Source organism: Vipera ursinii (assembly GCF_947247035.1).
Source record: "Vipera ursinii genome assembly, chromosome: 6".
NCBI lineage: Eukaryota > Metazoa > Chordata > Lepidosauria > Squamata > Viperidae > Vipera > Vipera ursinii.
Window position 1 is genome coordinate 76842219 of NC_139515.1, and position 13859 is coordinate 76856077.

The 13859-nt window shown below is 39.0% G+C and overlaps 1 protein-coding gene across 1 annotated transcript in view; it reads right to left on the reverse strand.

Moving 5' to 3' along the window:
- Positions 1–13859, reverse strand: part of MICAL3 (microtubule associated monooxygenase, calponin and LIM domain containing 3) — a 196879-nt gene that overhangs the window by 65804 nt on the left and 117216 nt on the right. The window contains exons 23-25 of the mRNA XM_083365265.1: positions 13213–13399; positions 10097–10185; positions 8567–8654 (exon numbers count right to left, since the gene is read on the reverse strand). Of these exons, the coding sequence (XP_083221391.1) occupies positions 8567–8654; positions 10097–10185; positions 13213–13399 (364 nt within the window). The remainder of the gene's footprint in view (positions 1–8566; positions 8655–10096; positions 10186–13212; positions 13400–13859) is intronic.

Below are 13859 nucleotides of genomic sequence, written 5' to 3' on the forward strand. Positions count from 1 at the left end.
AAAGCTCTTGTAATTGCTACTGTTCTCTTCAGCATCCAAAACAAGGGTAGTTATAAATTGATTTATAGTAGTCCCTTCCTTCCCCAGAGTATAATTCTTGAAGAACTTGCCTGATTGGTTTATTCAAAGAGACTAATACTGTTTTTTCTCTTGAAGTGGAATTTATAATCTTCAGGATTAAACAGCCCACTCATTCTTCATATGGGAAAAAAAATACGACAGATGAACAAGCTTAGAACATTTCTGTCTGCACATTTGGTTTACAAGAAAGAATTCAGAACTCTTTTAATAAAACTGCAACTACAAATAGAGTACAAACCACGTCAGGTGCCAGGAATGTTATCTTCCAAGTAGAATTACTTATATATAAATATATAAAATGTTCCTCAAACTGTTAAATGTAGCAGAGAAAGAATATTTCCCGGTGCATTTTGTAGCATTTGCTCCCAGAATGCCATTTATCCTAACTGTGATTTTATATGCACTACTGTAATTTACCTTCACCCCATGTGTGTTATGACTCAGCCCTACTGGAGACCAAAGAGGATTTAGGAGAAGACTTCTCAAATGCGTCTATCGCTCTCACTTTAAACAATGAGAAATATTTCTCAGAAAAGGGACAGATTTCTTTACAGTGCTTTTATTAATTGTCTGGAACTCAGAGGGAAAACTAGGTGTTTAGGAGCTATGACATTTTCTTACTGCATCGTGAGTTAAGTGACCCAAAATATTTATATAACAATGTCTTCCAGAGTTCAGACACTTCATTCCTCATTCTTGACATAATTCACCCACATTTTCTTAGTGGCAGAAAGTGCTGCCACTATGAGGAACATAACATCAGTAGTCTACAACAAAGTGGGAAACAACTTCAGTGATTATAGCCTAATAGGCAAAATAAAGGTAAAGGTAAAGGTTCCCCCTCACATGCGTGCTAGTCGTTTCCGACTCTAGGGGCCGGTGCTCATCTCCGTTTCAAAGCCGAAGAGCCAGCGCTTGTCCGAGGACGTCTCCGTGGTCATGTGGCTGGCATGACTAGATGCCAAAGGCGCACGGAATGCTGTTACCTTCCCACCGTAGTGGTCCCTATTTTTCTACTTGCATTTTTATGTGCTTTCGAACTGCTATGTTGGCAGAAGCTGGGACGAGTAACAGGCGCTCACTCTGTTATGCGGCACTCGGGATTCGACCCGCCAAACTGCCGACCTTCTGATTGACAAGCTCAGCATCCTAACCCACTGAGCCACCGCGTCCCTAATAGGCAAAATACTGGAGGTTAAAATTTTAGTTTCATTTATTCAGTAGTCAGCCAATCTGTGGGTATTTAACTTATGTACAGTATTCTTAATATAAAAATACCACCTCAACCCACTGGGGAGTAAACAGCATGGGTTTTTTCATTTTTGGTCTCTTGCTTGATTTCTTGATTATTTGGTTTACTGATGGATCCTTGATGCTCTCTGAGCTTGGCTGCTTTCTTGCAAACATTTCATTATCCAAATTAGGTAACGTCATCAGCACTGATGAAGTTACCTAGCGTAGATAATGAAATGTCTGCAAGAAAACAACCAAGCTCAGAGAGCACCAAGGAACCCTCATTTCAATCCTGAGCTACAAATATTCCCCTTTATTGGTATTTCATATACTGTTCTACAATTTAGTTTGCCTACTAAGAATCAGAGACAAGACATGTGCAGAGTTATTTATTTAATCAGTCACTCCATTTATGTAAGTGCCCAGTTTACAGCTATGACTGGGCAATGAACATAGAATTAAAAATCAATAAAAAGTAAAGCAAAAGATAATAAGCAGAAGTAAGATGAAAGACATGAAGTCACAGTTCATGCACAGCTTTCTGCTTTACGCACAGATGTATATGTTCCATTACTTTAAGGTACCCTATTGGGATTCTATGCGTACTGTAGAAGCGGGGTGGGGAACGATGGCCATTTTAAGACTTATGGACTTCAACTCCCAGAATTCCTGAGCCAGTCACAAGTCATAAAAGGGCCATCGTTCCCCATCTCTGTCTAGAATCAGAAATTGGAAATACAAGCATTTGAATTGTGTCAAGCAAACCTTAGTTCTCTCAGATTTGCTATAATGAGTATTTATTTTAGCGCCAGGGTGACCTTAATTTCATTGTTGTGGGCCAGCTGCAGAACCTCCTAACTGGTTTTCATTTCCAACCAAGCTGAAGTCACACAAGATAAACAATAGAATAGCAAATAAACACTCAGAAAATATTGAATATTGCTTGGAATTTATTTCCTTTTTTTAAATGCACAAAAACATAATTTGGTTTCACAGTAGGAAGAGATCCAAAATTACATAATGTAAACATGCATATGCACCATCACCCCCACAATATGTGCAAAAAGCAAAAGCTAAAAGTAAGGTGCAACATCTGCAGTTTTAAATATCAAGCTTTTTGGAGTACATTCCCCTTTCCTCCCTGAGGGCCCTCCCATCTAAATCTCAAGTAGGCTGACGTTGGTAAAGTTTCATTTCAAAAAATGAGTGGTTTAAATAAAAGTACCTTGGAGTCAAAAAGAGATAAACTATTGTTCTTTTCCAAGATTCAAAGTATTTTAACATCAATACACAAGCAGAATTGCATAGTGTTTATGAGAATGTCCAGAATAACCCATATCTTTCAAGAAATGCATTTACATACAAATAAAGCAAGTCATTGTAAGGTTGAAAAAGAGATGAAAGGGAGAGGGGGAAAAACTCATTTCCCCAGCAAAAAATGTTCCCCACTGCAATTTATGCTGGAGTTCCAGTATCCTATGGCTTTGTAGCACTTCCAGAAGTGTTTCTTACATTGTAAAAATGCAGAAGACCCCATTTTTATCCCTGTCCTTTTGCTATAGTTTCTTTGGCATTCCATATTCATTATTTCACCTTTATGTATTTGTATGGTAGGGTGATTTTGTTGTGCTTTAAAAACTGAGTAAGAACATTGATGTGATGGGAACCCAGAACAAGACAATTCTAAGTCAAGTTCTGAAAGACTCTGTTTTAAAAGAGAGAGACCCTACCTATAGTTCCCCCATATAGTGTAATAATTATCCCTCCTGAAGAGCAAGGCTGTTTATAAACATTAGTCTAATGGCAGTTTCATACATTGCAACAGCTGTGTTTAAGCCAGTGTTTCTTAACCTCTGCAACTTTAAGATGAGTGGACCAGCTCCCAGAATCCCTCTGGCTAGCATGTGATGGCTGGGGAAATTCTGGGAGCTGAAGTCCACCCATCTTAAAAGTTGCAGAAATTAGGAAACAGTGGTCTAAACCATCTATTCCAGAAACTTTAATGTATCTAAGCAATATATTTCATAGAATGACTATCACATGATGATACTTTTATATAACAGCATCATCTATGTTAAAGGTGTGTAGCCTACGTAAAATAGGCATTGTTCTAGGGTACTATTTGTACAGTGGCAGTCTTCTCCATACTGTGTGCTCTCTAAATATGAGGACTTCCAAGCTGTCCAGACAACATGTCTATTGCTGATAATTCTGGGCACTGAGGCTTACACATCTGGAGGAAATACAGTTTATGGAAGTCTAACTTAGGGTCTCATTGCAAACAAACACAGATAAGATGCAAACTAGCAAACCCTGAATGGCTGCTTTGATATACCAAATGATCCAAAATCTCTTGGATGTGATTGGCTTATTTCTATCTTTGACATGTCACTTAATCTAACATAATAGTTTGACTGTCGCTATTTTATTCAGTTGTCGAGGAAAATAATAAAAAAAACACCTTGCCTTAAGTCTTGTATGTTTGGAGTTCACAGTATAAATTTTGACGACATATAGGGTTTCCAAAGTAATTTGCTATATAAGGGAAACATTTTAGGAAGGATTAAAGGGTTTCTGAGATATGCAAAAGTGCTTTGCATATTCCAAATATTTACTAATTTAATGGTCAGTTGGGTGAAATAGGTGCTACATTAATGAAAAACTGGTGTCACTAATACAAAAATTGATGCTGGACAAGTAGTTTCAAGTTGAGTTTTAGGCATGGTTAACTTCAAGTCAGCAACACAGGACATACAGAAGTCTATTTGTACTGTATGACAATGCAATATTGTACTATATGTAGCTTTATCTTCTGCTTAAAGTTGGCAATTGATTTAAGTAACAAAAACAGTCATTTACTCCTTGGTGAAAAGCTTAAATTAACCAAACCCAAGTTTGGTATACTGAATGATCTGCACACAAAAATCATGTAGAGTAGTAAAGAAAAACAACAAAAAATTAGTTTTAAATCAAGACCTCTTGGCTTTAAGAAAGGGATACAATTTTTAAAGATAATTTACTCTATTTTTGCATATAGTGCATGGAACATGTGTCATTGATTCCTTATTACAGCTATGTTGCTATAAAATACCATTATCAAATTTTAGCAGTGAGCTAAATTAATGATAATAATTGATTGGTGCTCTCAAGAGGGATACCGAAAGGATTTTCTTGGTATGTGGAAATATTGAATTTATCAGATCTGAACATCCCAATTTTGCAAAAAAAAAACAAACCCCATCCTGCTTAGGCTTGCCTTTATCCTTAGATGCTCTCTTAGTAATTCTTAGCTCCTTGGTTAGGACTTGAATTATTAATTTCCACCAGTCAGACTGTGAATCTAATAATTTATTAAACATATATGCCAGTTAATTATCAACAACTCTTAACTGCCTCTCAACAGAAACCCTCAATTCTATGTGTATGCACTGGATTAATCAATTTGTAGAAACTAAGTTTGATTAGTTTAAACCATGTGAGTTTAGGAACCATCTCTGATAATTTTGGAAAATTATGTGGAGTTTTGTTCTACAATAGACAGCTAAAACTAGAATCCTTTCAACCATTCAAGCAATCTATTCCAACCACCATTAGGAATTCAATCAAATCTCATTCAAGAATATCAAGAAGCAGAGACCCCACCCCCACCCCAATATGCAGTCTGTATGGAGCTTTATGAAATCTCTACTTAGAACATTGCACTCATTATGTGATTAAATATATATTCAGATCTTAATCCATGAATGTAAACATTAATTTCCTAGTGGCCCAAGTATCTTGGCCAGTGGGCTGGGTAGCCTTCTCTACTAGTGCTCTCCAGACTACTGAATTATACCTTCCATCATCATCAGCCAGAATAACTAATAACTGAAGTACTTGGAAACACGAGAGGTGGTGGTTTAATTAACCTTGGGAACACCAGTCTGAGAAAAATTAATTACCTGAACAGTATCTTAACTTCTTAATCCAAAGGGAATGAACTCCTGAATCTCCGTCTCAGAAGCAAGAATATTTGTTTAAAACAATAATGTAAATGTGCTTGTGGTGTTTTTTTTATCATGGGAGATATCCTGGATTGTGCATGTAACAATTCAGGTTTTTCATGAAAAGAAAATTGCCATAGTTTCGTTACATCCATGAGACTGTTCCATGCCCCTGAAATATGCTTCCCTCAATCTGATGTTCTCCAGATGTGCTGGATCATGATTCATCCATACTGACTGGCAGTTTTACAACACTGATCTCCAAACTTGGAAACTTTAAGACTTGGGGACTTCAAGTCCTTCAACCGCCCTGAGTCCTTCGGGAAAGGGCGGTATATAAATCTAAATAAATAAATAAAATGAATAATTGCTGGCTGGGGAATTCTGGGAATTGAAGTCCATAAGTCTTAAGGTTGCCAATTTTTGAGAACTCTGTTCTCGAAGATAGAAGACACCAGTGTGGAAAGTTTGAACTAGACTTGGGACAATCGACATAATTTAGAACACTTTACAAACAGAATGAATAACATTTGTGTATTTAAAGATGCATATTAAAAAATTAACACTCAGTGTAAAACAATTAAAAAAAATACAAAAGACAAGCAACTGTTACAGGAGATAACCACTGAAAAGCAAGGACTCTCATCTTCCCCCAACACAGTTTTAATTGACAACAGCAGCAACTGTATCATAGAGGTTAAAGTAAAGTGATTATTTGGCACAAGAGTCCCAGGAAAAAAATAGTACAAAGACAGGTTTAATACAAGAACTGCAATAAGTATGTCGGAGTTCAAGTGCAAAAAGCACCAGTTATGACTTTCATCATTCTTGGACCAGCAGAGAGGACTGCAACCTTTGACAGTCAATTTCCAAAACATGTCTCCAGATAGCAGGAACATCAAAAGCAGATCACGGAAAACGATTTCAGGGGCCTTTGCAAATCAGAAGCAGCCATGAAGAGGAAATGTGGCCTGCTTTAATAGCTGTACTAAATGTATTTCTTTAAGTTCGGTGAATGAGATCTTTGATCTAGAATTATATTCTAATGACAATCACACAATCTGTAAAGTGTGCTAGGAAAACTATTAACAACTTACAGAACGTACCTATTTTATCTATTAAACTACAAGCCTGAATACAGTAAAATTCTCTTCTCTGCTATCCAAGTTAGCTAACAGATAAGGGAGAGTAGAGATTTAAAATTCCATAGTAACCAAGCAAACATTGAATGCTAATTTGCTTGAAACATGCAAACAGCAAAAGCAGCACACCACTCTCATGCCCTGGGCCAAGAGCTTGGAACGGACAACTGATCACAAACATAGATTGGTATGAGGTTTGTCCAGCATTTCTAATGCATCAGTAATCCCTCTGACACTTTTTCTTGGCAAATCAGGAATAATTTGCACACTTCAAAATTCCAATTTGCTTTAATTTCAGTTTCTCTCTTTGGCAGTTAAAAGAATCTACTCTCTTTATTCTTGGTGGCAATTCAGAATCTGCACAAGACTTTGCAAGAACCTGTTTTTGGAAGCAAGCTAGGTCTGAAAAATCCAAAGATGTCAAGTCTGACCTAGATAAAATTCAACATTTCTTCAGCTCTGAGTCGTTGCTGGTATGCAATGATTTGAAATAACTTTTAACTATCAAGTCATAAAGCATTTATACCACAAACCACAGGATTAATCCATGCTTTAATTATTGCTATAATCAATTCAGTAGGATGCTTATAGTATTACCTCTATAATTCAAACATGTAAAAGCACACATGTTAACAAAATAGCTATTTGACCCCTGAAGTCACACTATAAATATATAAAGTACTATCTAGTTGCTTAGTGTAGCACATATATTAATTTCCTATACTTGTCACTCACTACTGAAAAACCACTCTACCTAGCAGACAATCATCAGATGCCAATCTTCTTTCCTGACCAGCAGGGAACAGGAATTAATAGGTAAGTAGCTTCTGAAGAATCCACACCAGGCATTAACTCAAATTAAACTAGGAAAAATAAATCAGAGGCTCCCTAGCATTATTAGAAATCTGGTTCATATGCAATCTGCTCCACTTGCAAATTACCTATTGTCCTATCAAATAACAAATTTAAATTAAACCTGCCCTTTCAATATTTGCCTGAACGACTAGATTTAAATTCTTTTTAAGGGATTCACTCAGTGACAGCCACTAAGCAATTACATTAACGGAAAGCCTCAGGCTCAAGTCATGCAATTACAATTTTTCATGCATTTAAAAAAGTCTTAATGTCTTTTAAATATTCATTCAAAGGCCAAACCATCGTGGCTTCATTTCCAAATATTGGTGAAAAACTAAATAGGCCCCTAGAACTAAATCCATTCTGATTTTCCTTCAGGTTGGTTTCCTTCCAGTTTGGTTACCAATGGTCCAAAAGAACAGCCTAGCCACCTGAATGTTTTTGGTACAAAATGCTTCCTTGATCAATTTCAAGGTCAAGTAGAATCCTCTCAATAGCACTTTGACTTGACAGCCCATTCCTGAAACCCCATGAGGAAAATCCCCCCATATTTAGTCAGAGGACATCAAAGCTTGTCAACCACAGAATCCACTAGAGTTAAAGGCTACAGGGTCCCCTTAGCTGTCAGAGAAATCATGGAGGATTACCAGTGAGGTTTTGATGTTTTGCTATTCAGATACCACATTAGTGAGAGTCAGGGGATACAGTAGTCAGAGTTTGGGTAAACACAGAAATTTAATTAATGAAGCCATATTCCAAGCCATTTCAAGCAACACTAACATCATAAATAATTCATCGGTTACCATTTCACAGATCAATTCTTTTGAAAAACTGGACCCACCACAAGGAAATGCTGAACTGGTTGTCTGTGTTTACCTGAACCAGATTCAAAACAATATTCTTAAAGATCGTTTTTGAGAGATTTCTCTCTAAAACTGCATGATACGTTGCTTCTTCTCCCCCCCCCACACACATATACATATTGGTCCCCAAGCTTCTCCCCAAACAAATCAAGGTTACAATGCTGTTATTAATACCCTAGTGCTGATAAAAACTCTCCCAGTATCTGCACAAGGATCTCCGACTGGACATAGAGAAAGGGGACTCCAAAAGCTACCAGCTGGCACATGAAAAAGGAGTCCAAAGGATTTTGGGCTACGTGGTACCCAATGGAGGAAACCGTGCCCTGCAGCAGCTGGCTTGCCTCCCTAACTCTGTCAAAGATGCAGAGCGAGTATCGCATCATCTTGCCAAACAAGGAAGCAGAGCTACCTGGAGTCTTCTCTGATGAGGCTGAGATGGAATTGGCACGCCCTGCACCGTCAGCTGCCATGCTGTCCTGTGCAGTCCCTTTGTTGTCCTGGAGAAAAGAAAGGTAAGGAAATAGACAACTTTAAATGTAGGTAAAGGAAGAGGCAAATGCAAATGAACAAGAAGCGACCCTGTTTTGCTTAAAAAGCTAAGCATGTTTGCAACAGTGAACTGCTGAGATCTTACTTAATCATAATCTGATTCGTTACAATGCTTTTAATTCCTTCAAAACAAAGACAGCTTTTCAGAACTGATAAACTGATTTTCAGCATATCCAGAGGACTAAACTGATCATAAGCTGCTGCTTGATCCAAAGATACCAGTGGTGGGGGAGGGACTCAAGAGCTTGACAGCAACCTATTTTTTAGAGGCTGCACTACCCTACAAACACATACAAGTCCATTTGATCCGTCTCCTCCCTCCCTCACTTATCCCTTGGCAAAGCCAATCCTCAACAGCTTGTGAATCAGACGGTGAATGGGTTAGCAAAGTCTACTGGCAAAATGTCAGCGGTGAAACCAGTCGTGAGCTGGAAGTTGGACCCCCTAAATACAATACATGCTTCCCTTCATTACTGATGCTCCCTGGATAACAGGTAAACACCATCACTTATTTCCTTATTTATTTAAAGAATGCACATGACTGCCTATCTCACATAGTGATCCTAGGCAGCTCATAGCAGCTAACAAAAACAAGATAAAAAACATAACAAGCCCTTTTCACCTGGTGCCAGGCCAATCACACTATTATGAACCCCATTCTAGCCCAATTTTGGGGAAAACAGCCAAGTCTTTGTCACCTTCCAGAAGGCTAAAAAGATGGGCGGCCCTTGAATCAGAGGTGGATATACACACACACACACACACACACCACACAATATACAGTGTGTGTGTGTTATAAATATTGTGTGTACTATATATGTAAACAAACTAAAACATGGATTTATAAAGATGTGGATTTGGCCATTTGATGTTATGTTATCTAAAGTTTTAAATGCAAAGAAAGAATATAAAGTCAACTACAGAGATAAAAAGAACATGTTACTGTTTTAATTTATTCATTCATCTCATATTGATCTCAAATTCTGGATTGGGGTCTTCCACATATTTTGGCTTGCAGTTTCCATAAATCCTTTCCGTGGCCCATTTTGCCTCACCTTTATGAAAGAGATAGCCCAAAACATTTGGACATACCCATTAACAGCCAGCACTGCAGATTTTGAATCAACTGATTGAAAAAAAAGTCCTCTTTTGTGAAATACTTGAACAGACGGAAATAATGCAAAGGAGAGTATTTTTATGGTTCTATATGATATTTTCAATTTTGACTACAGAGAAATATAATTTTACATCTACCAACACATTCTTGTCTGGTCTCTTCAGTTCTGCAAGGTTTAAAAATAAGTGAGACCCTCCCCTTGCAAGCAACTCAAAGTCATTTTTTAATACCAAGAAGCAACTCTTATTAAAATAAAATAAAACTACATCTTACCTTCCCTGACAATGGACCCACAGCTGGTCTCTTCCTCTGGGCATAACCTGAGAGCCTATAACAGTAGTGAGGTTTGCAGTAGAATTTTCCTATAGACAGATCAAGGAGGACAATAAGATAATAGGCGAACGCCACAGTTGTTTAACACTTGCAGTGCAGGAATTTGATTGTGTCGTCTCTACTTTGTCATGTCAGTTATGAAATTATATCCCCCAAGTCTGAATTTAACTTATTCCAGCTTCAAAAACAATCAATTTTTCTACGTTTCCCTGACATCTATTAACCAACACCCAGTTAGCCAGCCGAGCATCCCAGGGAAACTTGCCTGTTATCCCAAACAAAGCACTACTGTTAAGGGACAAAGGCTGTATCACATGAAAATCTGGCAGAAAAACTGCTAGAAAAATGAATGCAAAAACAGAAGGGCTGGGCATTAACTCCAAACAGGCTACTGCTTACAAAGAACTCTGGGAAACTTTGGAGGATTAAGAATGGGCAAAATGGTTGGAATGTGTCATGCCAAGGCAGGTGCTTTCCAACTATAAATTTTTAAATATTTGTCTTAAATATTCTAACAGCTAACAGATCTGCTACTGAAGTCAGAGGTACAAGAACCTCTGATGACCCACGAAACCTTCTGAAGAGTCTCTGAGGACACTGATGAAAAGTTACAACCTTAGACAAAGATCTTAAAAGTTGAGAAACTGGCCATTCCTCTCCTCGCTGAATATCTTTGTTAGCAACGTATGGGATTTCTAAAGAGAAATCTAATCAATATGTGGCTGCAAAGATCTATAGTCTCAGCACTGAAATAGTATTATCAACTGTAAAAATAAAATATAACCAGCCTTGCTAAATGTTAAGCAACATTTTCCACAACAATAACATCAATTAGGAGTTGAACCATATATATTCTATCCCTTCTCTATTGGAGGAATTAGCCTCACTGAAAATCTGCAGCTGAGATTTAAATTACCTGTTGTGTCTCTAAAGCTAAAAGCCACCTTTCTATAAGAGACAGGAGTAACTGTTGTTCGTTGCAAATGCAACTGAGTAGTCTCACTTGGTGTTTTTGCAAAAGGCTAGTAAATCTTGTTGTTGTTAGTTGTGAAGTCGTGTCCGACCCATCGCGACCCCATGGACAACGTTCCTCCAGGCCTTCCTGTCCTCTACCATCTTCTGGAGTCCATTTAGGCTCACGCCTACTGCTTCAGTGACTCCATCCAGCCACCTCATTCTCTGTCGTCCTTTTCTTCTATTGCCCTCAATCTTTCCCAGCATTAGGCTCTTCTCCAGTGAGTCCTTCCTTCTCATTAGGTGGCCAAAATATTTGAGTTTCGACTTCAGGATCTGGCCTTCTAAAGAGCAGTCAGGATTGATCTCCTCTAGGACTGACCGGTTTGATTGCCTTGCAGTCCAAGGGACTCGCAGGAATTGATTGATTGATTGATTGACCTTCCCCCCCCCCACGCACACCAAACTTCTTTTGTTTCCCTGCATGCAGCAGCGGAGGATCGTGAAGTCAGGTAAGCAAAGACATGCAATTCCTGGGGGAAGCGAGGGTATCTGGGTGGTGGTGTGGCAAGCTCTCCAGCTCCATGGGGAAGGGGCAGCCAGCATGGGCCCTGACAGCAGGACGACTGCTTGCTTCAGCACCCTCCCATCCTGAGGGTCTAGCACTCCACCTGCTGCTTTGGTCCTGGGCTGCCGCCTCCCTGCTCACTGTTCAGTTGGGCCGGGCCAGGCCAGGAAGGTGGCCTCCCCGGATCCCCGGGGCAAAGGCCCCCCTCTCTGGCCAGAGGAGCGTAAGCCTGGCCTCCCCCATCTCGGCACCCTTCCCGCCACCACCCAGCACTGCTGCCCCGGGCTGGCCTGACACAGAAAAGGCACGCACCCCACCCGCCCTGGTACTTGGTCCACCACCACGCTCTTGCTGCCGTGTTGTGTCTCCACGCCATGCACAGGCCCCGCCCTACCCCTGCACACTCGCGGCCTGCTGGTAGCGGCAAAGACCTACCCGAAAGTAAGTCCTAGTGCTTATTTCAGAGCCCAAAAGAAAGTAAGACTGGGTGTTACTTTCAGAGAAGCACAGTAGTTCAGCATCTATTGTCTACAAAAGCATTTTCTGGTTTTTATTTCAATTTACAATCTACAGGAACATTAAAAGATGTACATTCAAAATAGCTAAATTGTATCCTAATATGCTAAGATAATGCTTCCTACATTTTGCAGTAATTCAACCCACTAAAATAATAATTGAACTTGTGAATTCCTCCCTCCATGCATAAAACTAATAATTTCATTGGGATTAGGGCTGGGAAAGAAACAAATCTACTACTTTAATAGCTAAATTTTAATCTATATATCACCGTTGTCAAAGAATCTATCCATTCCCTGTAGCTTCTGCAGGTAAAGCAAAAATGCTGCTAAAATTTACTTCCACTTTAACTGAAACACCCCCACCCAATTCACTGACTTAAGCAAAGTGGTTTATAAACCCCAGAATGATTTTTAATGGTATTCTGACTTGTTTTTGCAAATCTAATCAGATTTTTTTTTGAAATTATGATCTCATATAAGTTCCTTGTTAACCCTGTTGTTAAGATCATAAATTAAGGTTGTGACTTCTGTAGTTAAAAGTCATGGACTGACTGTCAGTCAGGGAGTTCCTCTAGGCTGCTTGTGACCCCTGCAGTTAAGGTTGTGGACTAATATCAAGGACCTCCATGCTAATTTTTCTATTAGTCCTTGAGACTCATTGGAAAACTTTTGAGTCTGACACTTTTTTAACCGCTTTATAAGGCTGTTTTTAAGGGGTGGGGGGAGAGAATTGAAAGGAAATTACCTTGAGCTCCTGAAGAAGCAGGATATCAATCAATCAATCAATCAATCAAATTAATTAAAATAATTCTAATTCAGCCAAGTTTCAGATATTGCCATTTACCAACAGTTCTGTTTTTGCACCTCAAGTCTTTTTAGATTATCCTAAAATGACCTAAGCAACATGCAATGGCCTCCTTACTGTCCTCTAAGGACATATCCTGAGGTGTATTTCTGTAGACGTTGCAGCCCCAGAAGACAAAGGCAAATTCAACTTCAAAAACAATTTCACTTACCGTCCACCAAATCATAGGCATAGGATGACAAGCGCAGTGTGGTGGCGCAGTATTCACATTTAAAGCAGCTGCGGTGGAAGAATTTGCCTTCAGCGCTGAGCCTCTCCATCACGTAGACCCGCTTGTGGCAGAAGTAACAGACATCACTGCCTCCAACATTGGGGGGGAATTCTTTTTTTAATGAACCCTAAAGCGACAGAAGCCAGGAAAGCATTATAAGCTTGTTTTCAATCCACTGATGCCCTTCATTTTCTCTTGGGTTGTCTTGAAATTTTCTACAGAGGATGCTCCAGAGAATGCCCGAAACAGGGCAACTTACAAATAAATCAAAGATTCCTGAGACAGTGAGAAAAGGTTGTCAAGTGCTACAGGTAACCCAGAAGATGTAGCACTTAACTACCTGAAGTATACAAGCCCATGGCATGTGAATGGATTAGAGGCTACATAAATAATTCATACCGTCTCGTTGACCTTCATCTCCCATCTCTAAATGAGGAAATCATTATTTCTTTTGTAAGGTTATTATGAAATAGATACTTGTGGTATAGAAATTACAAGGGTAACAAACCTCCTCATTTTATCAAGGCAAGAGTTTCAACCTGTCTATACGATATCAAGTGGCGTCCGCATATATAATCCTAAAGAAC